This window comes from Vanellus vanellus (genome assembly GCF_965231255.1).
Source record: "Vanellus vanellus genome assembly, chromosome: 5".
Taxonomy (NCBI): domain Eukaryota; kingdom Metazoa; phylum Chordata; class Aves; order Charadriiformes; family Charadriidae; genus Vanellus; species Vanellus vanellus.
The window spans coordinates 48,736,991-48,761,664 of record NC_138910.1 but is presented as its reverse complement, the minus strand read 5'-3'; the positions used below and the strand labels follow the sequence as shown (position 1 = coordinate 48,761,664).

Here is a 24,674-nt window from a genome sequence, read left to right as displayed (position 1 = left end):
TGTTGAAATGAGAATTATTTTTTTCTTGCTGTTTACCATTTAACCAATTTTACCACCTAGTACCAAGTTCAAACAGAAAAGCAAGAGCAGGTATTTTGGCAATTTTATTGCTGGAAAAAAGACAAACTGCACAGGGAAGACTAGTCAAACTGTGAGCAAATAAAAATGCAGTAGAACTGCAGTTGTTCAGTGTCTGTGCGTGATTTTTATGAAACTAGACATGGGGAAATGACATCCTGGGTCTGGTCATTTTGCCAACATTTATTAAAGCTCTCTGAAAAATGGAAGCTTTGTTTCACTGTCTTTCAGAACATTCCAATTGGAAAGGTTTTTCATGTGTTGAACTAGAGCGGCTGCTATTTAAAAATGCAACACCGTTCGCCAGCCTGCCATATGTTCCAAAACAGGAATCGCTGTGGTTACTGTAAATGCACGCTTAGGGGGCTTTTTGTTTTTTTTAAAAATATGCTGCTTATAGTACTTTTTTCTCCGTGCAGGTGTCCCATGTTGAATATGTGACCATAAGTCCCTTTAGGAGTAGCTAATTTAAACAATATTTAACTTGTATGAGCATAAGCTTGTAAAATGTTGTCTCTGATTGGTGACATTCTGCAGATTATCAGAAAAATTAGAGATATCTGGCAAGTGCGAGAGGAAAAGGACTAGCTGCACCCAGCAAAGACTGAGGTCAGATTATCCCAGAAGCCTAAAATCAGCCTCTGACCATGTTGTAACTGTGGATAGAACTTGTTTCTATCTTATAGGAAACGTATAGCTGACTTGCAGCTTAAACGCATTCAGTAAAAAACAGTAATGTTTTAGGCTCAGTTTTGGGTTGAGAAGACTGAACTAATGTTTGCTGTGTGGCTCTTAGATTGTTCCTTTTTAAAGAAGTCATTGCATGATACAGCTGGGAACATGTAATGATTAGCCAGCTCTGTAATAAACTTCGTCTTTTGATGCAAAGATAAAAATACCTCTGGATTTCCAGAGGGTATTGAGTATTTGCTGCTTTTGACAGAGTTAAAGCTTGGTATTAGAATCCCTTTGGATTTTGTTGTAAAGGAATATACTGAAAGATTGCTGCCTATAAAATGAGTCCATTGTGTCCCAATAAATTTTGTATCTTCTTTTTTCTAGGGAAAGATTAGAAGTTGGATGTTGCCAGCTGGCCCAGCTAGAACACACTATTAAGCAGTGTCATGCATCGGTTCACACAGAAGCCAAGAGCAGGGGCTGGCTGTGACACCTGGGTCAAGGTTTGGAGCACCAGTGCTCACCCTCTGCCTTTTCCTTGTCCAAATGAAGTCAAACTCCTCTGGCATGTGGGGGGGAAATACTTGAGGAGCCAAAGATCTGCCTTTCTTCTCCATGGTGCTGTTCTGTATTATAGTTGAAGGGAAACAACGTGTACATTAAATGTCCAAATTTCTGCTAAGAATCGGAAGCTAGTGGAAATTTCTGTCTCAAGTGAGGGTCTCTGGATTGATACAGCTGGTTTGGCATACAGCAGATGGGCTGCTGTTCTAAATGCCAAAGGCTCATGTTAGGAACTTGATCTGTTAATAGTTGTATAGGAGAAATCCATGTAAGGTATTTGTTTTGCTGATACTTTAGAAGTGACAAGTGAGAAAAAGGAATCTATTGTGACACCCGGGGGTCTGAACGGAAAGCAGCAGCATACAAAGCCAGATACCTGTGATCTGTGCTACCTCTACAGACACGAAGGACTAAAATGCAGGTGCAATGTGTGTATCCTATGTAATGAACCATATAAGGCTTAAGAGAGGATAGAGAATGGGGAAATAAATGGATTGATGCTGTTCTAAAAATCAAAACAAAAAAAAAAAAAACCAGCCTCATGCTGGTGTGTTTGTTTGTCCTGGACCTCTTTTCAAAGGAAAGGGATGGTTTTCCTTTGTTAAGATACCTATTTAATCTTCATACAGCAGAAATCTGAAAACTTTCTTTTGGAAAAGGCCTCAGCGTTCTCTTTTGCCATCTTCTCTTGTAAAGGTGCAAGCAGTTTTTCCCTCTGTGGGTTATACTCTTATGACTGGTCTCATCTCTGCTCTCCAGATGACATCTCTCTTTGAATGTACTTCTTGTTGTTTTCCAAAACTGCTTTAAGTCCATGAAACTTTCTAAAAGCCATTTTCAATGCTGCTGTGGCCTTTAAAGCTACCTCTTCTATGTATGTATTTGTACAGAGATGAGATGACTGACAAAGCTCTAGAAGTGTTTATTTTGATATTAACTTTTGGATGTATTTGTAAAATCTTTATTGTAAAAATCTAATTTATTGTTACAGTAAATAGCAGTTAATTCTACATGGCAGTGCTGCTTTGAATAGCTCCGTTTTCACTTGGCGCAGTTCCTGTGGATGCAAGTTTAATGCAGTTCTTGCCCCCAGACACTTCAAAGTCAGAGAAGTGGGTTGGCAGAGTTACTGTCAAAGCAAAATTCAATTTAAGGGCTGTTTCCATTCAAGTTACTTATCCCACAACCATGGGATAACATGTTACGCTCAAACAAGCATACGTTGGCAATTTGTATGATAAATCCAGGAAGCTGGATCAACTTAAGCACATGATGTCTGTCTTAGCTCCCATCTACTTTTGATAGGGGAAGACAGCTGACACAGATGAAGACAACTATTTTGTGACTCTTATACTGACTCTCCCTTTTCAAATGCACTCAGCTTTACACCTCAGACGTGAATCAAAGCAGTAAAGAATGTGATGGTGACTGAAATTCGTGCCATCACTGGCTGCTTAATTTCCTGAAGCTACTTGATTAATGGTAAGGAAAGAGTTGAATGAGCAGATGAAGTTTTTTTACGCCACAGTGTTACGCACTTCTTCAATTTCACTTGACCCCTTTCTCATCTCCCCTCTGGAAAACCATACTTGAATTTGCACAGAGCCTTTAAGTAAACTGATCCTGAGAGCAGCCTGTAAGTAGGTAGATCTCCCTGAACCAACAGCAGTAGTGCTCAAGGAGCCAGGTGGTGCCTGCTGGATATTACACCTATACACCTACTTCTGGAAAGTAACTCTCAAATGGCAGGCATGAGGTTCTACTTGAGGGGGGGTGTCAGATAAACATCATACCTTGGGTTTTTTTTATAGCTCCATACATTTGAAATGTCTATTTTTATATTGCAACCTTCTGTTTGTAAACTCTTGTTAAAGAAAAGGACACAAAGACACATGACAGCAATCCTGTGGTGCAAGGATTTCCCAGAAGGTACCTTTAATGTGTTTGCATCAGCAGCAAGCAGTCAGTGCTAGTTTTGGCACCAGGAGTTAGATGTGCAGCACTACACATTAGACACCAAGTCATCCTAACCAACATTTTATGCGTATGAATAGAGAAAGTGAACTAAAACATAGTACTATGAGCACATACGAAATCAAGTTATTTGCGTTCTATCACACTTTCAGCTTGTAGTATTAGAAAAATAAACTTAAGACAGTTACTAATCAGATGAATACATTTTCATTGCCAACCGGCAAGAGTTTAAAAACCATGAGAAAAACCCCACACGTAAGTTTTTGGTTTACAAACGTTAGCTCCCCCATAGTAACAAAACTGCTGTAGAGAAAGCACCCTCTGCATTTTCCCACCCTAAAAAGTCACAGCTATGTTATGTTCAGAAACTCCATTCTGCTCTGAGGAAGGTGTTGCATACTAAGTTACAATATTGTAGCAGAGGCAAAAGCTCAGAAGCTCATGTACAGTGGTAAATGTTTTCCCACCCAGTCTCTATGAACTCCAAGGTTGTCTCTTTGCTTCAATAACCATTTATCTGCCATTTTCACATCAACAGAGAAAATACTCTGCTGAGTATATAAAAACTGTTATAAAAAGGCAATCATAAAAGATAAGGTATTGGCAGGCATGTCAGCTTTTTTAATAAAAAAAATAGCCATTATATCTATTTAAATAAGGCTTCTTGTTACAGATTGTTCCAGTTACTGAAGGAAAACAAGGCCTGATGAAAAAGAAAGATCCCCCATAAACCTTACACTTCCTGCCTCAAGAACACATCCTACAGGAAAAGTCATTTAACATGCAAAGTTACAAAACAAACACTGGGGGAGGCTCCTGAAATGATATGCCCAGTCTAGTTTCTCTTGCGTTATCTTCAAAATCTTAAAAAAAAAAAAACAAACAACCCTATGACAAAGTTCTAAAATACACAAAAAACCCTTCATCTTGATATTCTTTCCAAAACAAATATGTACAGCACATTAATATGCAATATGCAAAAGCTCTGTGTTGCTGTTGGCAACATCTATGCCCTCCCCAACCCTATTCACATGTGTACCTCTACTAAAACACAATTACATCACTAAGCCTGTTAGTTTGAAAAGGGAATTTAATTCACTTAATACTTGTAAATTTTTGTGTAGGGGCTCCATTCATTTGACTCTGGATTGTAGACTTCAACTGTGTTTAAGAATTCATTGCCATCAAATCCCCCAACTGCATAAATAGTGTTTGCCACCGTCGTAATGCCAGCATTGCTCCTCGGAGTAGTCATACTTCCCATCATCTTCCACTCGTTCTTAGCAGGGTCGTACATCTCCACACAGCTCACTGCGTGAGAGCCATCAAAGCCTCCACCAACAAAGAGTTTTCCTATCAAAAGGAAACAAAGTGAATGTTTCACTGCTAGGCACCAGCTGTGTTGCTGAACAGTCTCCTTTCTGGGGAGGCAAACTAAGCCAAAAAGTCCAGATTCAAACAGATGCAGTTAAGCTGCATGGTGACGTTTTGAAAAGAAAGAATTGAGGGCAAATGCCCCAAAACAGAGTTTTTTTGGGTTTCTGGTTACAGTTTTTAATTAAATTGGAGGCATAGCCAGGCTCTTGCTATACTGTTTCCTCCCCGAGAAGGAACACAGCTTTGTATTCTACTTGCATCGTGGCTTAACACAGAAAATTCGTCAAGCACAAAAGGTTGCTTAAGCCTGTGGAAGCCTACCATCGTGAACAGCCACTCCCGCTCCTCGTCGAGCCACGTTCATAGGTGCAATCAGGGTCCAAGTGTTGTTCTCTGGATTGTAACGCTCCACTGTATTCAAGCAGTTCCATGATTCTGCTCCACCAATTATGTATAAATATCCACCCAGCTCACATACTGCAGACTGATGTCTCCCTGCAATCAAACACCAGGAGTTACAGTCCAGCACAGAAGTCACACACTAACAGTATTCCACAGCAGCTGAAATTTAAACAGGTTTTTTTGTTTGGTTTTAAACATGCATTTCTGCAATTACCCTTTTCCCCCCTCCCTCCCAAACTACACAGCAAACTTACGGATATTAAGGGGAGCACAGCTTGTCCAAGATTTTGTTACAGGATCAAACACATCACAGTTCTTAAGTCCCTTTTGGCCATAAGGATCTGAACCACCAACAATGTACAGTTTTCCATTCAGGGCACATACTCCTATTCATATAGGAAAGAATAATAAGTAAGCTAATAAATTAATACATTTTTAACAATCCAACAGTCGATCAACTACAGATATGTTACCTGCATTGCAGCGATTGGTTCTCAGTTCAGGTACAGGAGTCCAGTCATCTATTTCTGGCTCATACATTTCACCACAGCTCAAGTCATCTGAGTGACCGTTTGATCCTCCCACAACATACAGCTGCCCCTAAACGGAAAAAATAAATACCTGTTCACATGTACATACACAACAATTCAAATCATTAGCACTTTAGTAACCGTGTAGCTACAATTAAGCAACTTCTGTTACCATTTTGTAAAGTTTGTCCTATTTGTCCCGCCTACATTTACATAATCTCACATTCCATCTGATCTCCACCCACCACACACCATTAAAACTGCCATCTGGAACCGAGCTCTTGGCGTTCTCATCGGTGCAATGAAAGTCCAAGTGTCCTTTTGCGGATCGTAGCATTCCACTGTGCGCAAACATTCCTCTCTGTTATATCCCCCTAAAAGCAAAAGGTTAGAGGATATCACATTTCCAAAGACCAAGTGCTTTGACGTTCAAGAACACCGACTCAAATAAAGCGTACAGAGTGAAGAAGCCACTGTCCCCCACCCCAATCCAACTGAGCAAGTTGATTATAGAATTGTTAATATTTCTTTTACCTGCAGCAATTAGCTTGCCATTAAGTTCAGCTGTGCCCAGTCCAGACCGAGCATACTGCATTGGAGACATGGGCTTCTCTATGATATCATTCGGTTGAAGCTCAAAACTCAGACTCTTCAGCAGTCGCGGCGTGCTCGTGGGAGAGCTCTGAGGGCTGTTACGGCCATGCAGGAATATCACGCACAGCACACCATCCAGAACAGCAAGACACAGGTAGGTGTTACCTGTTGTCAGAAGAAAAGGAAAGACCAACCAATATAAAATTTTAGGTGAACGCCAACTAGGGTCTCCTGATTAGGCTTCTCTCCTTATAAGCGTGAAAACTTTATTTTTTTTTCTGGTTGCTGGTTCCAACTATTAGCTTAGTTACTGAAAAATGCAAGGTTTAGATTATTAATATAGTGCTCAATGGACACAAGACAGCAATCTGAAGATGTGCTAGGAGACAGACTCCTCACACACAGACAGCAAATAGCTCTGTTAATTGATCAGAGACTGCCTATCTCCTTAGGAATTTCTGGGTAAAATTATACACACCACGGGATCTGAGATGGCCCTGTCCATAAGGAATCCAGATGTAAGTGATCCCAGTTTGGCCCCAGTTATGTTAGAAATGTCCCACAAATTACTGGGTAGATGACTTGACTTGATTTGTATCATCAGTAAGAAAAAGCACTTCTGCATTTCTTACAGATGTTGAAGGAAATCCCCAGGGAGTGGAAGGTGGTAGGTACACAATACCAGATGCATCTTTTAGACAAACCCTGCCCCAGTTACTCACTTGAAGTTTTCTCTGAAGCAATGATTTTCCACTCGTGTTTAGGACTCTGAACAGTAGCATTTGGAGAAAGACTTCCACAGGAGCTGCTACTACTCTGCTTGTGATCATTCTCACGTGGTGGCTTCTTCTGCAAAATCAAAAGGCAGCTACAGAAACCTAGCCAGAGACTACACTTCCTTCTACCTTTGCTTCTCTGAGCTAATATGTAACTATTGGAGAGAACACTTTGTCTACCACCTCCTCAGAGCATCATTTATAGCACACCTAAATTTTCAACAGAACATCTTGCCTACTCAGCAACAGTGGCCAAAACTCAGCCCCCTACATCTTATCTTAGTACTCATTTCATCCTGGGACTGCACCTTGATACTGCTGGTGTCTGACTAGAAATCAGTTAAAATTCTTAGAAGAGAGTATATCTTACTAGAAAGATTTTCAACTGTATGGAAAAACCTACATCCCTTTGGAGACAACTGATCTACAAACTAGAAGCTTCACTCGCAAGCTCTGCTTCTGGAACTGGAGTTAATTATATAATGCTATTTAGAAGTGAATTAACTATTCTCTTCATTCCCTGAAGACAAATTAATTTCGCCTCAGTTCCTCTCTGTGCTCAGATTAGCTGTTTCTTGGATTTTACTCCCTTGATACTTCCCACTAACAGGAGATTTCTGCTTTCTTTTCTTCTTCAATTAAATTTATACTCTAGCTCACATTATTTTGCTCAATTAAGAAAACCCCCAAAATTTCACATTTCAGATTACATGGCACAGTTGGTTGGGTTGTTCAGGCTTTTACTGAGTCGTAAGAACCAAACACAAAAAGGTAACCTTCTGTCTATTCTGTTCAGCAGCAATGTTTATGACCGCAGTACCAAGTCTGCAATGCTTGCACAGTTCCCTGGAGTCTGATCTCTATGGAAACTGTCATAAGACTTCTACAATACATCATCTAACTCACAGATAACCTTACACAGAAGAGTTTTGACAGCTATACTCAGCTCCCCATGAAAACTAATTCATTTGTGGATAGCACTTTTGCTATTTCTAAACCTTCATCCAATTAAGAGCTTATTCTGTTATCCTTAAATTACCCAGACAGTTGCAGAAATTACAAACTTTCATAATTCAGAAATTTAAAAGTTACAATTTTTCCAGAACTGTTATCTATGGTTTTCTGGTGTTAATTCTTACAAACATTTTGAATGTCTAGAGTTAGCAATTCTTATTATCAGAAAGGATTTAAAAGAAGTTGAGAACTCTCAGCCTTATTGCTAAAAAACAAACTTTTTGGATGTCACCTCTCAGCTTCTAAGTATTACAAGGAGTAGTATCCGAAGGTGCTGAAATCTGTGAAGGCTTACTAAAAACAATTAAGAAACCGGAAAATTAGCTGGCTTTTCATTTTCTTTTCTTTTCACTTCTAAACTCCATGTTCTGGGATGGAGAGTGTTTTACGTAAACATTAGCTAAAAATTTCAAGAAGTCTACTTTTGTAGAAGCACATTCCATCGTTATGAGTTAAAATATTACAGTATGTTTGCTTCCAACTCAGTGAATTTAAACACCTTAATTTGTATACAGCAATTGATAATTTACGTCTATTAGCCATTGTTTATTCTTTGCTTCTTAAACAGCCTCTATTGTGCTAAGCTGTGCATTTTTCAGTAGTTGAGAATTATTATATCTGGCTAGAACAACAACAAAAAAAAATAAAAAATCATCATCTCAAAAAGCACAAGACTGATGTGTACACAGTCAAAGCACTGGTCATCTCTAGATCAGAAGTTACCTACTGCTGCTTTTTTAAAATCTCTTGCACGTTACCAGTGCAGCTGAACAAAAGAAATGGACGCTGGCAGCTGAAGGATTAGAACTTATGTCTGGAGTCTTTTCCCATGCCAAAATTTAACAGACGCATAAGCCATTCTCCACTGTAAGCCAAGTACTCTGTGATTCCTTACAGTCTCTTGACTATCTCTGCAAAGACACAGCTGACTTGCTACAGCTGACTGCTTTTCTACCTCTTTCTTTTATCAGCCTATGATTTATTTTGAAGTCAAACCTAAAGCACTCCGTTTTGCAAATGCTTAGAGTCAGTCTGCCAAAAAAACAGAAGCAGAGACTAAATCATCACCTCCAGCAGTTTTGAGAAAGAAGCTTTCTCATCATATATTTCTCCATTAAAGCTACTGCAGCTTTCTCTGCTACAGTACACAAGATTTCAGGTGTGCTGTAAACTGCTACAGTCTATCTGGAGTTACCTCAGACTGTCTGCAATTTGTACCTGCACAAACTGAATGTGGTCATCATCACTGCCATACACCTCAGCCTGTCCATCTAGCAGATTTCCATCAAGCAGCTTGTGATCAGCTGAGTAGTACAGCGTTTGAACCTGCAAAAACAACAACAGAATACCCATGTGGCTACTGTCTCCATTGCTACTCAGCTACAGGCAGATTACAAAAGGCAGTCGCCAGCATACTTCTCGTCATCTCATCTCAATCTAGCAGAATGCAAAACTAAAAGGAAGCAGATGTCATGGTGGCAATCTTCAACAATGGATGAAGGTTCCTTACTTTCTCAGCTTGAGAGAAATCTTCATTTTCCAAGGACTTCTACTGTTTTTCCAGCACAGAAACATTAGACAAGCAAGATGCACATTAATTTGCAGAATTAGACAAATTCACAATTTCATGCAAGCATTTTCGTTATCCCCGCCAACAAGCTTTCTGCTTTGAAAAATATACATATTTATCTTGATCAAAGAAAGTAAAGAGAAGCCAACAGTGGACTCTCAAAGTATGGGGATGAGGGAAGACAACACAAATTTAAGTTCTGGAGGAAACTGTTGTCCACAACTATACATCAGATGCAACTGTTTCACAGTGAAATGCACCTGAATTTCAACACGATCAAAGGTTTTAAAGTGAGTTTTTCCAAGAGGAAATATACACTTGAGAATATATGACAGTATCAACATGTACTTTTGCCTATACAAGCGTTGTAAAATATATACTGTGCTTGTAATAACAAACGGAAAATTTTGATGTTTCATGGGTTTTTGTAAAGTCCATTTTCTCTAGCCAATTAAGAATTTAGATTCCCCACTCATTTTTCTATAAAAAATTGCCCAGGCTACATCTAGCATTAGTATTCATGAGTAAAGCCATTTAATAACACACAACTTAAAAGAATGTATCCTGTAAAGGAGTAAGTAAACACCATTAAATCATCATCATCGTTCTCTGCCCACAGCGGATTTTCTTAGGAGAACTGGGGCAGGACTGCTGCTTCTGTACGTGTCAATACACTTGAGGTTTTCTTCTTGGTTCTTCAGCCTTGGTATCCTAGTTTTGTTAATAAACCTATGGGGAGATAAATCAACGGGGAGGAACAACCATTAGAAGCTTTTACCTACTTCACATTTACAAGCAAAACCTGCAAAGGAAAACATCAAGAACCTACAGCAAGTTTCAGTACCACCTCCCCAATTCTAAAGCAAGATACATGCCACTTTGAGGTTACTGTACAGCACATAGTGAGCAAAAAAGGAAAGCAGAAGACCAGACTGAACAGTTCATTCAGCTCACCTGAATACCCCCCCAGTTTCTCAGCTTAGGGGTACCTACAGTAAAATTTAAATTCTTTAGGGTCATAGTTAAAAAAGTGAAATAAAAAAAAAAAAAAAAAAGAAAAAGGGATCATCCTTCATATTATTTTTTTTTTAAAAAAAGAGATGTTTAATCCCATTTTCTTAAAGACTAACCTCTTCCATTAGATCTTCCAGGCTGTCTCCATTCTCCCAGATGCTGCGCTGTACCCAGTTGATTACCTTTGTGTACAATTTGCCATTGCTAGGTAGGCCAACATTGTCTTCCAGCATTACTTCAAGCTTGAATTAGAAGAGGAAAGGATGATTTATTCTATAGGTATTACCCTTGTACTTGCAATATACTGTACTTTACGTAGTCAGCATTACTCTCGCTGTACCGCAGAGCTAGAAAACACCATCTACAAGGAGCTTTCAGCCTATGCCACTGAAACTAGGAAGCACATTTAAGTACAACTGTAGTTATCTTTTACACTTAGAAAGGATGATGGTATGTATGCTTTACAGTTAAGGTTCACAGTAGGATGAATATTATACAGTGTCAGAATTTTCACTTGTTGCTAAAAGTCAGTGCACCATGTCCTCCTTTTCCCATAAAGGAAGCCGTAATAGTTGCTCCTTGTTTTTTGGAAATTACATACCAGAAGGAAGTCTACGAACTTAAGCTAACCTTTAACCGTGGAAGTTTGAGAAATTCTTCCTGTTCTGAAATCTGTAAAAGATGTTCCTGAATGTAGCCATCGATCTTGTTCAACAAACGCGAGTCTCCCATACAACTTGCAAAGTTCCGATAAGAGATGCAGCTCTGAACATCCATTTTGGAGAGCAAGTAGTCACCACAAACCTTTTAAGAAAGAAGGCTGCATCTTAGTTTACAAGTAGACAAGTTTTTTATATGTTTAAAATTATCCACCCCAACATACAGCAAAATCTGGTTTCTAACTGCAGAACAGTAAGTGCCCACTGTCATCCCTCCGACAGAGCTGTAAATGAACATTACATTCCATAGGAATATGCTTATATTAAAAGAAAAAAGTCATACAATCAAAAGCTACTCACATATACGTTGACCCCATGCTTTTCTATTGAACACCTATTCAAAACTACTTATTTGCAGCCAAGTGAAGATAAGAATCCCATTTGCGGCAAGAGTATTTTTAGTCAAGCTCTACCAAACTTATGTTCAGGCATGCGTGGATTATTCTTTTTTTCCACATCTCAGTGCCACAGATTTACAGGTTTAATTATGCCCCCAACACAACCAAGCACACCACTGCTTCCACAAACCTGAAGGTAAGTAACCAGCTACGATTCAGAAGCCATTTTGCTTATACGGGTGCACAAATACAAAACTTAACACAAGTGGAAGTGATACATACTGATGTCACTCAAATCAATACAATGCTAATGAATATCTGAAGAAGCTTATCTGCTGACCGCTTTTTCCACAGAATAATCTTTTGTCTCATTAACACCAAAAAGCATAATGCTGTAGCCTGAGAAAGCAGAATGTACTTCTGGAAGAGCTGAAAACTGTACCTGCTTAACTCTCTCCATCTTCAACTTCTTTGCTGCAGAGTACACATCTTTCACCAGTTCTTTATCAGCTTTTAACCTATTAAAGAAAGAAATTTATCTTTGTTATTTTTATTTTTTTTAAATTCAAATCTACTCCTCTAGTTTCTGTGAAAACTACTTACTGAGCAGTATAGGCATAATTCAACAGAACTTCAACAGCTTCTGGATTGAGATCATCAAATTTAACATGGGAAATTCCATGAGAATCACTATCGCTATTGAAGATTTCAAACAGGTAGGGACTGCAGCAAGCTAGGACGGCTCGGTGCGCCAACATCTCATGTCCACATACCTTTATTTAAAACACAAAAAAGAAACCCACATGCCGGTAAGAATTTTTTTAAAGTAAGTTTGTATCATAATAGTATAAATGCCTATCCAAGTAAATGTCACAATTCAAATCAATTTTTTAAATCAATACAGTCTCCAGTTTAGGTCAGCACATAGTATTACATAGTATAACACAAAACCCACCACATTCAACCATCATACACGGACAGAAAAAAGCTACCTGGAGACGGACATCGCAGAACTGTCCACTTTTACGTAAGGCGTTCAGTTTGGCAACAGATGACTCGATGAAGTTTTCATCTTCAAACATCAAATACCCATTAGGAATCATTTTGGTGTTGGTCTGGCTGTAAATAGAATGTCTAAAGTTTAGAGATACGACATTTTGCTTCAGTATAGAAGTACTCTTATGCTGTCTGCAAACAAACATTCATGGGGAATTAAAAAAGTACATATTGACAACAATCCTTTGGATTGACTGGATTAATGGTTTTCAGAGACTGAGGCCACAACTTTTAATTTATCCACACCACTTCAGTAGGTATCAATTCCACAACTATATGCTGAACCTCTGCTAGCTCTGTGGGAGCAAGTTGGAAACCACTGGACTACGCAAGAAGCTTTATTCCTCTCTATAAAGATCAGATTTGGTAGATTTATTCCTATTTTCTGCTCACTGTATGAAATTTGTCATACTGGTCAGCTTAATTTTTTGCTCAGACCTGAAAACCAGATACATTGAAAAATAAGAACTGAGAATTTTAAGTGACTGGTGAAATAAAAGAATAGCTAAAGAAATATTTTTTATTTAATTTTATGAGTAATGACTTAATTGAATATTTTAGAGTAATTGGAAGTTGTGAAAGAACATTAGCACCAAAAAACCCAGACAGAACCAAACACATTCTGAACAATGACCATCACGAAGCTAAAATAACTTCCCCTGAAGATCTTACACATATACAAACATACCACCTTGTGCAAATTGGACCAAGACTGGAAAAATAACTTCAGGAAACTAACTTTTGAATTTGGAAGCTATTTTATAGGTCATTTAAAGAATTCTTTTTTCAGCTAAGCACTTTTAGGAAAAGTACACTTTACAAGTAGGTTAGTTAATTAAGAATACTACAATATGACCCTGAGGTGACCTAATGACTTTGAAATAATATTTAATATTAAAAAAAAAAAAAAATCACATTTGTAAGTTGGAGCTTCTACCATATGCAGAAGTATACTTTGCTCAACAATTTTAGAGGAAAGAATATGTGGGATGCTACTAACACCACCAGCAACAATTTATATTTCCATCTTAAGTTTAAAAAAACTCTGAAGATCAGACTAAACAAGAAAACCCCGAAAACAGAAAATGTGGACAGCAAAAAATCAGTAATAAAAATAGCAACCCCACACAAAATAATTCTAGTATTAATCTGTTTATCTTAAATTCACTTACTACTGAAAGCATTTGATCATAAACTGGAAAAAATAACCTTACTTACAAAGATTATTATCCATTTGTATACACTTTCATTTGCTGTGTTTCATTAAAACAAAATGACAGCAAGGTTTTAAAGTTGTAGAATTTCAGCAAAAGTATTTACTATTGTACACGCAGCTAACAGTATCAACTTACCTAGTAAATGTACTATTGTAAATTTTTAACTGGGAGATCTTAAAATAATCCAATGGTATCACTGTGTTAAAATGGAGCACTTCAGTTTCAGTATCTTCTGACAGGGAAGATGTTTGTTGAAATGCAAAAGCAGATGTGTCTTTGCAGCTGCAATATGGATTCCAAAACTATCAGGCTTGAAGATGATGTAATAAAGTCCTTAAGAGCTATAGACATGAATTTCTTCTGTGATAATCATGCATCATAATCTGCAATAAAAGAGAAGTTATCAAGTAAGGACAATAGATAGTATTACCAAGTGTTTCAGATGAAACTTTAATAGGGTAACAAACAAGTTTTTCTTCACAAAAAGAAAACAGCCCGAAAAAATCCATATTGACACCAATACATTCTCATGCCTAACAAGAGGTCAACCACATCAATTTTTATACCCACAGAGACAAGAAAGTGGCTAAATTAGTACTTAGAGAAAAAGTTAGAACAGCGGAATCTCATTTTTAGAAAATTCCTTACCAACTCTAACATTCAGCACTTCCTATATCTAGATCATTACTGCTCGCTTACACAAGTAGATAACTCCTAAATAACACAACAAAAATAACTACATTTTAAAAAAGAAACCAGTCCACATACCTCCTACCTTTTACTTTTCCTGTACTCATCTACTTATATCCTTCTTCTACTGAATGCCTAAAATGGACCGCAGATGGATTAAGGACATGTCTGAAACAACTGGGCATGTCTCCAGTCTCCAGTGCTTCCAAAAAATTATAAAGTCAGAAATCACTATTTCGATTGTAACTTTCTCTGATAAAAAGTCTCTTTGCTACCCTGCAAAGACAATCTGTTAAGTTCTGCTCAAGCTCTGCACTGGCAGTGCAGACTAGGGTAGCTTTGCCGGGAATCAGTATGCGGGTAGGCTGTTTATGCCGGGATTTTTTGGGGAGGGGTGATAAGGAGGGGGAGGAGCAGCGGCAGGGAGGGAACAGGCAACAAACACCCACTCTGGAACTTTCCATGACCCTGATGCCACCCCGGGAAAACATCAATCACTTCATCCACTTGAGTTTCCCACTGCAGTTCCAAAACTATATTTATATCTACAGATTAAATGCCACATTGGGAATCAGGTTTCCTAAAAATAGGTGCAGCTTGTTTTTCCATGTCAAAAATTAAAAGTCACCTATGTTGTACGCAAGAGAGCCTCGCGACCTGACTGCCTGGCCAGCACTTACACACGGGATCATTTTGGCAGGAACTGAACCTCCCTTCATCTCTAAGTAGTTGAGCAGCTCAAGTATGAGGCTGATTCTCAAGAGCGGCAGGGGGCATTATCCCACAACACACCAGCTCCACAGGAAAACTGCTTCCATTCTTAACAGCTTCTTGCAACCCTGAAGATAGAATATTTCAGCCAGCAGATAACTGCATAGAAAGAGTTAATATTAAATTAAGTCTGGCTACTAGAACAGACACAAACACATACATATAAAGAAGGAAACAACTGCTCCACAGCAGCAGCGGCGTCTGTCTGTAATACAGTAGCCCCTGAACGCAGGGAGGACTAGGGGAACAGTACCATGAGGACTACAACTTTCTACAACATGCTTTAACGTCAGCATACTTTGCTAGGAAAAAAAGATTAAATGACTGTAGGATTATAAAAGAACATACAAGTTATGAAACTGAAACGAAGCTCTATTTACCAAGTATTATTTAACTAAGCATATGGAAGTCAACACTCCTCTTGTTGGTACAACTGGTATAACCATTTCAGTTTCTAAAGCAATGAAAACCTTTCACTTCTCAAAAACAGAAGCAAATAGTCTGATGTCCATGCTTTCCCCAAAAATTCACCTCAACTGAGACACTGTTTTTCAAAGATGCAGAGGTATTTCAACACAAGTGTTGCAATGAATTAGCTTATAAAGAAAGTTATAAGAATCAATTACAAGTTACGCTTCACCAAGACTATTCATGAATGTACAAGAGAATTATCAACAAGAGACCTCCGATTTGATCATTTCAGATTTTTAAACCTTGCATTTCTGTTGTAGGAATTACAAAGATACGATGGCTAGACTTACCTAGCCAAATGCAAACTATAGGAGGCATCTAAAAAGGAAAGCCAAGGGAACCAAACTCAGCTCCAGGCAGCAGTTGCACTGGATGCTCTGTACTGAGTCAGACCATTTTGGTGAAAAGGCTTAGACCAACCCAGTATTCTATCTTCAGGCTTGCAAGAAGCTGTTAAGAATGGAAGCAGTTTTCCTGAGCAGAAAGTGACGCATCACACATCAGATTATCCACCTTTCTCACATTGGGTTTAAACCATCTTCTCAACTGCCAGCTCTCTCAAAGAAGTTCTGTTGTTAACTGAGTAGAGGTCTGTAATTACCAAGGCAAATTAAATGTGTATTGCTACCACAGTTCAGACAAACAGGCTACTGGTCTGCTCGCACATCACATTACGCATTCCTTCCCTCAATATTCATTAGGATTGCTGTTAATTCCCAATATTGAGGTTTCGGGGAGATTTCAAGTTACACGACAACTATTCAAAAATTTCAACTAAATTCAAGAATCATCCTTGTACAGTTTACATATCTGGGCACATTTTGTCACGTTTTACTGTAACAAAAGAACTTTATTTCAAGTGCAGTACTTCCTTATTGACCTTCAAGACCTATAAAGGACATCCAAAATAATTCTGGATTGAAATGGAAGATTTGTATTTGAATTACTCCTTTGTGTACGAGGTCAAAGCCACACATTTTGCATTTCTGCACCTAACAGTATTGTGCAATCTGAATATCTAGGAATTTGAATGTCTTAATTATTGCCACAAAGTTTCAACACTGTTGTGTGTAAACCACGGCTAACATTAATACTTAAAATGGCATTAAATATCACAAGCATATTCACTACTTTCTGCCTTCTTTTTGGTTTGGTATACTACTGCTAGAACAAAAGCCAAACCATGAGCCAAAATTCTATGAAAAGCCAAAAATTATGCATTTTCTGCATTAAAGCTTATAAACAGGTACTGTAAACACATTTCTTTCTTATTTTAAGCATATAAATAACTTCATCATTATCTTTTTCCCATCCCCTTACTTATACTCCCTTCTAGCTCACCACATGAAGAGCTGCCAGTGGCTTTTTTGTTGTTTTCCAGGATTTTGATTTTTTTAAACCAAGCATGATGTTCACAGATCACTGTCAGCCAGGTAAAGTTTGAAGTCTGATGCCTCTGAAATTATTACTTTTCAAACTCCATCAAAATGCAATTATTCAAACACGTTAAAGCTACAGCATTCTGGAATGGGAACTACACATTCAAGAAAATTACTACTACATTCAAGAAAATTCTTACTTGAAAGACCAGGCCTATTTCCTGCACTTATTTTTAAAATGAAGAAAAAAAAAAAAAAAAAAAAAAAAGATATATAAGCTCTGGATTTCCATTCTAATTGTAATATTAAAGATTGATACTGGTGTTCTGGTGTTGAGCCTGGAGGCACCTTCAATCAAGATCAATCAAGAGTCGATCACACTAGGTGTAATACCACAGCGGACTGAGACAGGCCACAAGCCATGAAGCACGTGGTATGTTTCAATGATACAGCTGTACTCGAGTAGAGGAACGCCAGTACTCAAATGTCTGCCCAGTTGCTTGATTTAAACATAATTGTGTTCTAATACTTGTATTTCCTGAACACACATAGTCATGCACAGACTGAGACTTTCATTTGCTACATATATGTACCACTGGACCATGAAAGATCCATTGCTCATAATACACTCAGAAACAAATTCACTGCACACAACCCACTTCCAGAAGAGAAATTTCCCCCTTTTCAACTCATCTTTCCATTTCACTATATATACATTTAAAGATACATTTAAAAAGACTCACCTAAATAACGATACTAAGTCTTCTCATCCTTCACTACACTATCCTCTTATATGTATCTTGCAAATGCAAATACTACTGAAATATGATTAGCTCAGTTACAAGAGCAAATAAATGTCATCATTGATACACTTTAAATTGTTAATTGTGTTTACAATTTAGGATCTGTTCATCACAGTTTTTTTTAAACAGTTGTCCACTGCAGAAAACATTCCAACATCTAAAAAAACCCACCACAGGATGATTACTGTTGAATTTCTCTGAGATCTAAAAACTGTTATCTTGCCTTAGCACTCTCCACTGCAGAGCCACCGCCAGGGGACATATAAGCTGTGGTCTCAGGTGAGATACCAAGACAACAGGTCCCAGAGCCACGTACCAAGGCAAAAGTCACCTTGCCCATGACCTAACAACACAGGTAGTATTAATTTTTCCTCCTATCTAAGAACTCTCATCTTTAGTACATACTGCATTGGTACTTCCCATGTGCAGTATTTCATTAAAAACATAAACAAAGCTCTTGCTTTGTGCCAATTTTGCACAAACTATTTTGTCAGATAAAGGTATTACCTCTTCAACTCACAAGTAAAACACTAACTTGGGGTAGATACTTTTTTATCTTTTGATTAAAAGTTAATACTTGTTGATATAATGATGGACACTTGATTGACACTTGTGAGTACAGTGAAATAAAAATGGAATTTAACACCACAGTTGGTGCTTTTTAGTTGCCGTGGGCTTTCTGGCTTTCCACAGCCTAGTTCAGAAGAAATGTAGGTCACACCTATGACTACTTGTACCTGTATCAGGAGATAAAGCCAGATGTCCTCAAAAAATTTCTTTCGTACATTAGCAATTATTTATGGTAAAAACACATGATCTTTTCATGTCTGAGTTCGCATTTGGACAAAACAGTATGGACCAAGACATGTATCAACATATTTTACACCACTAGACAGGCTCAACTTCTTTACATCAGTGATTTAAGATAAGACTCACAGAATTTATATCAATTTTGTTTTGCATATTTACTTTTCAGTTGTTTTCTACTAAAGATTTAGTCTCATTGATAGCTATGACTTGTAAACAAAATTGTTCTATTTCATTAAAAATCAACCTCAGCTGTCCTTGCCCCCCCCCCCCCCCCCCCCCCACCAGCAAGGAGACGGGGAGAGAATATTTGCTATCACCAGCTAAGAATTGAGGGGAAGGAAAAAGTACTATGGACATTTTCCAAATTTTCCAAAGATGTAACACTTGGACTATCCTCTATAGAGAGCAAGCCTAGAGAGCTCTTTCAAACACAAAATTACATATATAGAATTAAAAAATTTATGAGAAGCAGGTTTTATGCTTTAATGTAACTGCTCTTTCAACTACAATTCTCAGCTGTAACACACCAACTGCCCATTTAATACTTGCTTCCAAGACTATCCCCCTGTGCTTTTGATATACTCTCTTTCATGGTGTTTTAGCACTGGTCATTACATATCCTTTCCATACCAATTCTGCGTTTCCTCTTCTCCTTTTCCACCATGTTATGTTTTGTTGTTGTTGTCATCCTCTTTATCCACACCTCTTTTTCTACTTTCTGCCTCATGTGTGCTCTCTTAAAATCTTTAATTAATTAATCTTTAATCTTTGAAAGCTCTTTCCTTTTTTTCCCTCCACATGGGTTTCTTTTTTCTACTAACACACACTTCCAGTAGTTCTTCAAACACTTCACACAACTAGCAAACTGATTTCTTGTTTGCTTTGTTGGTGTGTCATTGTCGTCTCCCACCCTCCATTCTGGGCAGTTTTCGCTTTTCTACCATCTCCTGCTCCTTAAGAACTCAAGCTAAAGAAAACAAAATTAGACCTATTTACAGTAGCTAAAGTACTGTTTCCTAACTGGAAAGTATTCCCTGACTGTTGCATCCTGTGCTCCAGAGTTACGCTTGTGGCTACAAAATCCACTTTCTAAAATTAAACCAATCTCACCATCAAAGCACCACATCCTGCTTGGTTTCTTATTTTGTATATCCCTGACAGAGGAGAATAAATGCGATGTCTACACACCCATCACTGGAAACAAAAAAATCCTCCCCTTCACAAACCACAACAAATAAGGAGAGTGACATGATACTGAATTTCCACTAGTCTATCACCACTTAGTCTTGCTATCCTCCTTAGTAAATAACTCGGACACCTTGTCTCCTACTTTGTCAACATTTTTCCACCCTGCATGAAACTGCAACCAATTCAGTTTTTATGTCTATGGGAGCCCTGGGAGTAACAGTGAAGCTGCCCATGCCGAGATATATTCTACCTTAAAGCACCTCCGAAAAATTCTGAAAAGCTGATGGAAATTTGGGCATGCAGGCAGAAAATACTGTAATTCTCCCCACGCCCCCCCAAAAAACCCCACCCTTTTGGTCATTCATACTCATCACCTTTCTCCAGAAGCACTAGTGTGGACTGACAGCCACCATTTACGCTGTATTATCTCCTATTTCCTAGAACTGCTACAGATGACAGGGAGGGTCATGACATTGGCAGCCAGCTGTCAGCACATGTTTTTCACCCAGCAACGACTATTTCCTTCACTCAAAGTCTAAAATGTTTGCGATCCTCCTTTATTTCCTCACACACTATAAAGGGATTAAGAAAGGTGCCACCAGGCGATTGCAGCGTGGCGCTTGGCAAGGCGCGCAGGCAACGCCTGACCTTGGAACAATACCCACCCATGTGGGGAACATCCGATTTTCTGTAGCCGGGGGCTACACGACATTCCCACCAGCCGCTGGTGCCCACGCCGGGCCACGGCAGCGCCGCCGACCACCCCCACACCCCTGGCGGCGACTCTCCCCGCCCGCCCCCCCCCAAGCCGGACGAGGAGCCGGCAGGCGTGAGGGAATCCATCTCAGGCCATCCAGGCCATTTACACAACTTCGCCTAGATGAGCGTGGCATGGCAACTCCGAGATCTGGCCAGCCTTTGAGAAACAGGCCCCAAATAACCCACGAAAAACCGCGGAGGCAGTGGGGGGGCTCCGGCTCCTCCGGCCGAGGGCACGGGGAGGGCTCGCGGCCAGAGCGGGCTCGGGGCCGGGCCGCCACCGCGGGTTCGCCGCCACCACCGCGGGGCCCGCCCCGGCCGCCCGCAGCCCCGGGCCGCCGCCACCCCCCCGCGCCAGCGCCGAGCGGGGAACAAAGAGCGGCGGGGCTTGGCCGGGCCGGCCGCCCCCGGCCTCATGGTCCCCTGCCCTCCCCCCCTCCCCACGCCGCCGTCCTTCCCCTCACAGCCGGCGCGGGCCGCCTCTGAGCCGGCCGCCCGGGACGTCCCGCTGAGGCCCGCCCCCGCCCCGCCGTACCTGGTGCCTCTCAGCGCAGACGATGCTGTTCATATTGGGAGCCTCCAGGCTGAGGGGGAAGCCGACGCAGACACGCAGCCCCAGCCCGCCGGGAAGAGGGAACGGAGGGCGCAGGGAGAGCGAGGCGAGGCGCTGCTGAGGGAGGGGGAGGGCGGTGGGAGCGAACCGCAGCGAGGCCACAGCGCAGACGGATCCGCCGCTGGAACTGGAGGAACCCACACCGCCTGCGCGGTCGTGGCACTTCACTCCGTAACCCTCCGCCTCCGACGGGGCGGGCGGGCGGGAAGGAGGCGGAGCTGAGGAGCGCAGCATCGCTCCGCCGAGAAACAAGTCCGGCCGCGCCCCTCCCTGCGCGTCTGAAGCGGTCGGGGGAAGGTGACGGAGGCGGGAGGGGGTGCTGCGGCCGGAGCTCCGCTGTCTGAGGGGGAGGCGGTTGGCGGTGCTGCCGTCGGCGTCGGTAGCGGCTGCGAGGAGGGAAAACCGGCCGGGTGTGGAAGGGGTCGGGGCGGGATCCGCAGGCCCGGGAGAAGCCGGGGATGGCCCACGTTTTCGCGAGTCAGTGCCACCGCAGTGTCACTCGCAGCTCTCGGCAGCGGGCCCACCTGGTTCAGTCATTCCATTTTTTTCAAACCCGGCGTTGCCTTTTCTCTCGTCGCTCGGATCTGTACTTCGAGGCGTCGTATCTGCATGCAAAGACAGACACCCACTTTACCACAAAATACCATTTTTAATGCTGGAAACTCTCCCTGGGAACCTGTCCCGTACAGGCAGGAGGCCAGGCTGCGCTCTGCCCCGCTTCGGGCTCCGGCACCCCTGAATCGCTCTGGGAAAGGCATTTTCTTATCTGAATGAGAAATATCTACACACACACACACACACACCCCACCCCCCCACTTTTCACAATAAATCCTATCTTACTAGGCAAAGTAGTTTTAAAACATCACTGCTGATAAATGAGGGGTGTTTGAAGTCTTGTCTGTTTGTTACGTGTTTGCATGCTAGACAGCGTAATGGGTTTCTGATTCATGGCTGGGGCCCAGAGTGCTGCTGCAGTATCATAATAAATAAAACACGGGGCTGGATGAAGCCTGAGGTTCCTTGCTTGCTTCCTGATTTAAAACACCAAGGTCACCTGGAAGACAGGGATACTCTTCTGCCCCCTGCTTTCTCCTGATTCGGTGGCCACCTTGGTCAGAAACTAGGAAACCTGTAGGAGATTATGTTAAATACAGCTTCAGTGTCTCAGCTGTCAAATGTGTATGACACATATGATGCTTACCCATTTCTCTAATATTCTTCCAGAGTCTCGGTGGACAAGCATGTTTCGAAAGACTGAAGTTAGATGATTCTGAGGCTTCAAGCAGAAAGTGCTTCAAAATACTGAAAATAATGGTCTTGTCTCATCAGAAATGAGCAGAGGCATTAAGCCATAGGTATATTCTTCACCTATGTGAATCCCTCTGTCTCTGGAGACATTATATGATAGCACAGTGCCCGTGCTGCAGCTGGGCCCCCTCTTCAGCTTCTCATTTTGCCAGCAGCAAACAGGACCATCTCAACTTATCACCTCTCTGACATATTTCCACTCCCTCCTTCAAATTTTTGAATCACCAGCCACACCTCAGTGTCAACCTTCCCTCTCTGCTTTCTTTTTGGATGAAGCTTCTTGTTAGGGCTGTGCTAATCAAAGGCATTTGTGGTAAAGCTGGGAGGGAGAGGAAGGAGAAGACAAGAGACAGGAACTGTTATCAAATAAAGCATCACTGGTGCTGGGGATGTTCCTTAATTAAATGAATCTCAGGATTGCGTAAGTTGCTGTTCCAGTATTCTTAGGAGATGTCTTTATGAATCACCATTAATTTTCATTATCAGTGACGTCAAAGAGCAAGTGTAGCATCTTACTGGCAATACAGAGTTAGTGGATGGGTGTTTCCAGTTCTTTATACATAGATCCCTGTGACAGGGGAACATGTTTGGGAATTTGCAAACCGTGGCTAGGCTGGTAGCTCAGGCAGCATCTCCTTTGGTCCAGTTGCATTCTGATCCCCCAAACTTACCTCCCACTGAAAAAAAGTTTTTTTTTCCTCTGCTTCTTGCTTTGTAATCAACATGAAATTAGTTTACATCATTAAAACACCATTGTTCCAGCTGAGATGTGACTATATTTCCTATGATGATGGAAAAGACTTCTGTAACATGCAAATAACTTTATTTCAATTTACTAGATACTGTGCAATCCTTCCCAATGAAGCTTTCGCTAAAACTTTTCTAAGAACACTTTATTGAAAGGGACCAGTGGGATTGAGTTGATACCAGACGACTGAGTTACTGGGAGCTGAGCCAGAAGAGCTAGTTAGCATGTGTGCAACCACCAGAGCAGTGACGTTGGTTAGGATCTTAGATGTCCTGGTTTGACAACTGTCCTACCCTGTAACAGTGTTTGTAAGATGTTGAGAACACTTCCTTAACAAAACCATTTCTTTAATTACTCTGTATTTAGAAAAAAAATGAGTAAAGTTATGCTTGTGAAGGCTCTGGGTGTTCTGCATACCTGTTGTCTCCCACCACAAAAGATACAGTCTTCCTAATTAATGAATGGAAAGCCCTCTTGCTTTTCTTCCAAATGGTGTCTTACTCCAAAATCAAGCGGTTTGTAGGTGTCCCTGAGTCTGACGTGTCTCTTCTGTGGGTCTCTGTCTTGTTGTAAGGGCCTCCAGATGTCTCACCTAAATATTTCATGTCTAAAGGAAAGGCTGAATTTGTTAACTCTGGACATTGCAAAAGCTTAATGTCATAATGTTAATCCCTGCTTCTGCCAAAGCTTAGTCATGGAGATCACCTGAGAGGGGAGAATACTCTGTTTGGTGAGAGCAAAATATGTGCCCTGGATTGCTGCACTAAAAATGGAGAAATTGTAGAAAAATATATGTTAGTCCTAGAAGTAAGAACAAGACCTGTCTTCACATAAGCCACTCTACAATGTATCTTTAAATTTAGTATCATGTAGCATTTCTCTTTGGACACAGATTAGTATAGCTCAGTGAAGTACAGCACCTGAGTGAGGGACACTGCTAGTCAAGGATCTGATCAATGGTTTTATTTTAAAAAGAAAATTGTTTTTATGAACAAACAAAACATTTTGTGAAACTGAATACAATTTAGTGAAACATAATTTATTAAGTATAAATTTAAAATATATATAGGTATGTATTGCAATTGAAGGTTACTTGTCTTCTCCATAATTATCACATATACCAATCTACTAATTCCATAACTTTTCCTTACGGCACTTTGGAAGGATTTTCAACAATTCATTATGGTTGCAGAAATCCTTGTGTAGAACATGTTTTGTTGGTGCCTTGGCTCT

At 40.4% G+C, this 24,674-nt stretch overlaps 2 protein-coding genes across 4 annotated transcripts in view; one reads left to right on the top strand and one right to left on the bottom strand.

Moving 5' to 3' along the window:
* The window catches only part of SWT1 (SWT1 RNA endoribonuclease homolog), a gene marked incomplete at its 5' end in the record, with an annotated part of 40,009 nt that extends 37,685 nt beyond the window's left edge, over window positions 1-2,324 (top strand). The window contains one exon of the mRNA XM_082484015.1: window positions 1,141-2,324. Coding sequence (XP_082340141.1) covers window positions 1,141-1,246 — 106 coding nt within the window. The 3' untranslated portion in view covers window positions 1,247-2,324. The remainder of the gene's footprint in view (window positions 1-1,140) is intronic.
* Window positions 2,325-3,225: 901 nt separating this feature from the next.
* On the bottom strand, window positions 3,226-21,527 carry IVNS1ABP (influenza virus NS1A binding protein). 3 transcript variants are annotated; one of them, XM_082484332.1, is made up of 15 exons: window positions 21,308-21,527; window positions 14,037-14,284; window positions 12,621-12,747; window positions 12,232-12,401; window positions 12,071-12,146; window positions 11,202-11,375; window positions 10,688-10,813; window positions 9,206-9,313; window positions 6,920-7,046; window positions 6,138-6,362; window positions 5,856-5,977; window positions 5,547-5,673; window positions 5,328-5,459; window positions 4,993-5,166; window positions 3,226-4,647 (listed from the first exon to the last, which is right to left on the bottom strand). In XM_082484332.1, exons 3-15 carry the CDS (start codon window positions 12,729-12,731, stop codon window positions 4,394-4,396), a joined length of 1,926 nt encoding a protein of 641 aa, XP_082340458.1. In that variant the 5' UTR covers window positions 12,732-12,747; window positions 14,037-14,284; window positions 21,308-21,527; the 3' UTR covers window positions 3,226-4,393. The 3 variants fall into 3 exon arrangements, with proteins under 3 accessions (XP_082340458.1, XP_082340457.1, XP_082340459.1); XM_082484331.1 differs by lacking the exon at window positions 21,308-21,527 and adding an exon at window positions 14,670-14,941; XM_082484333.1 differs by lacking the exon at window positions 21,308-21,527 and adding an exon at window positions 14,677-14,941.
* Window positions 21,528-24,674: the final 3,147 nt, after the last annotated feature.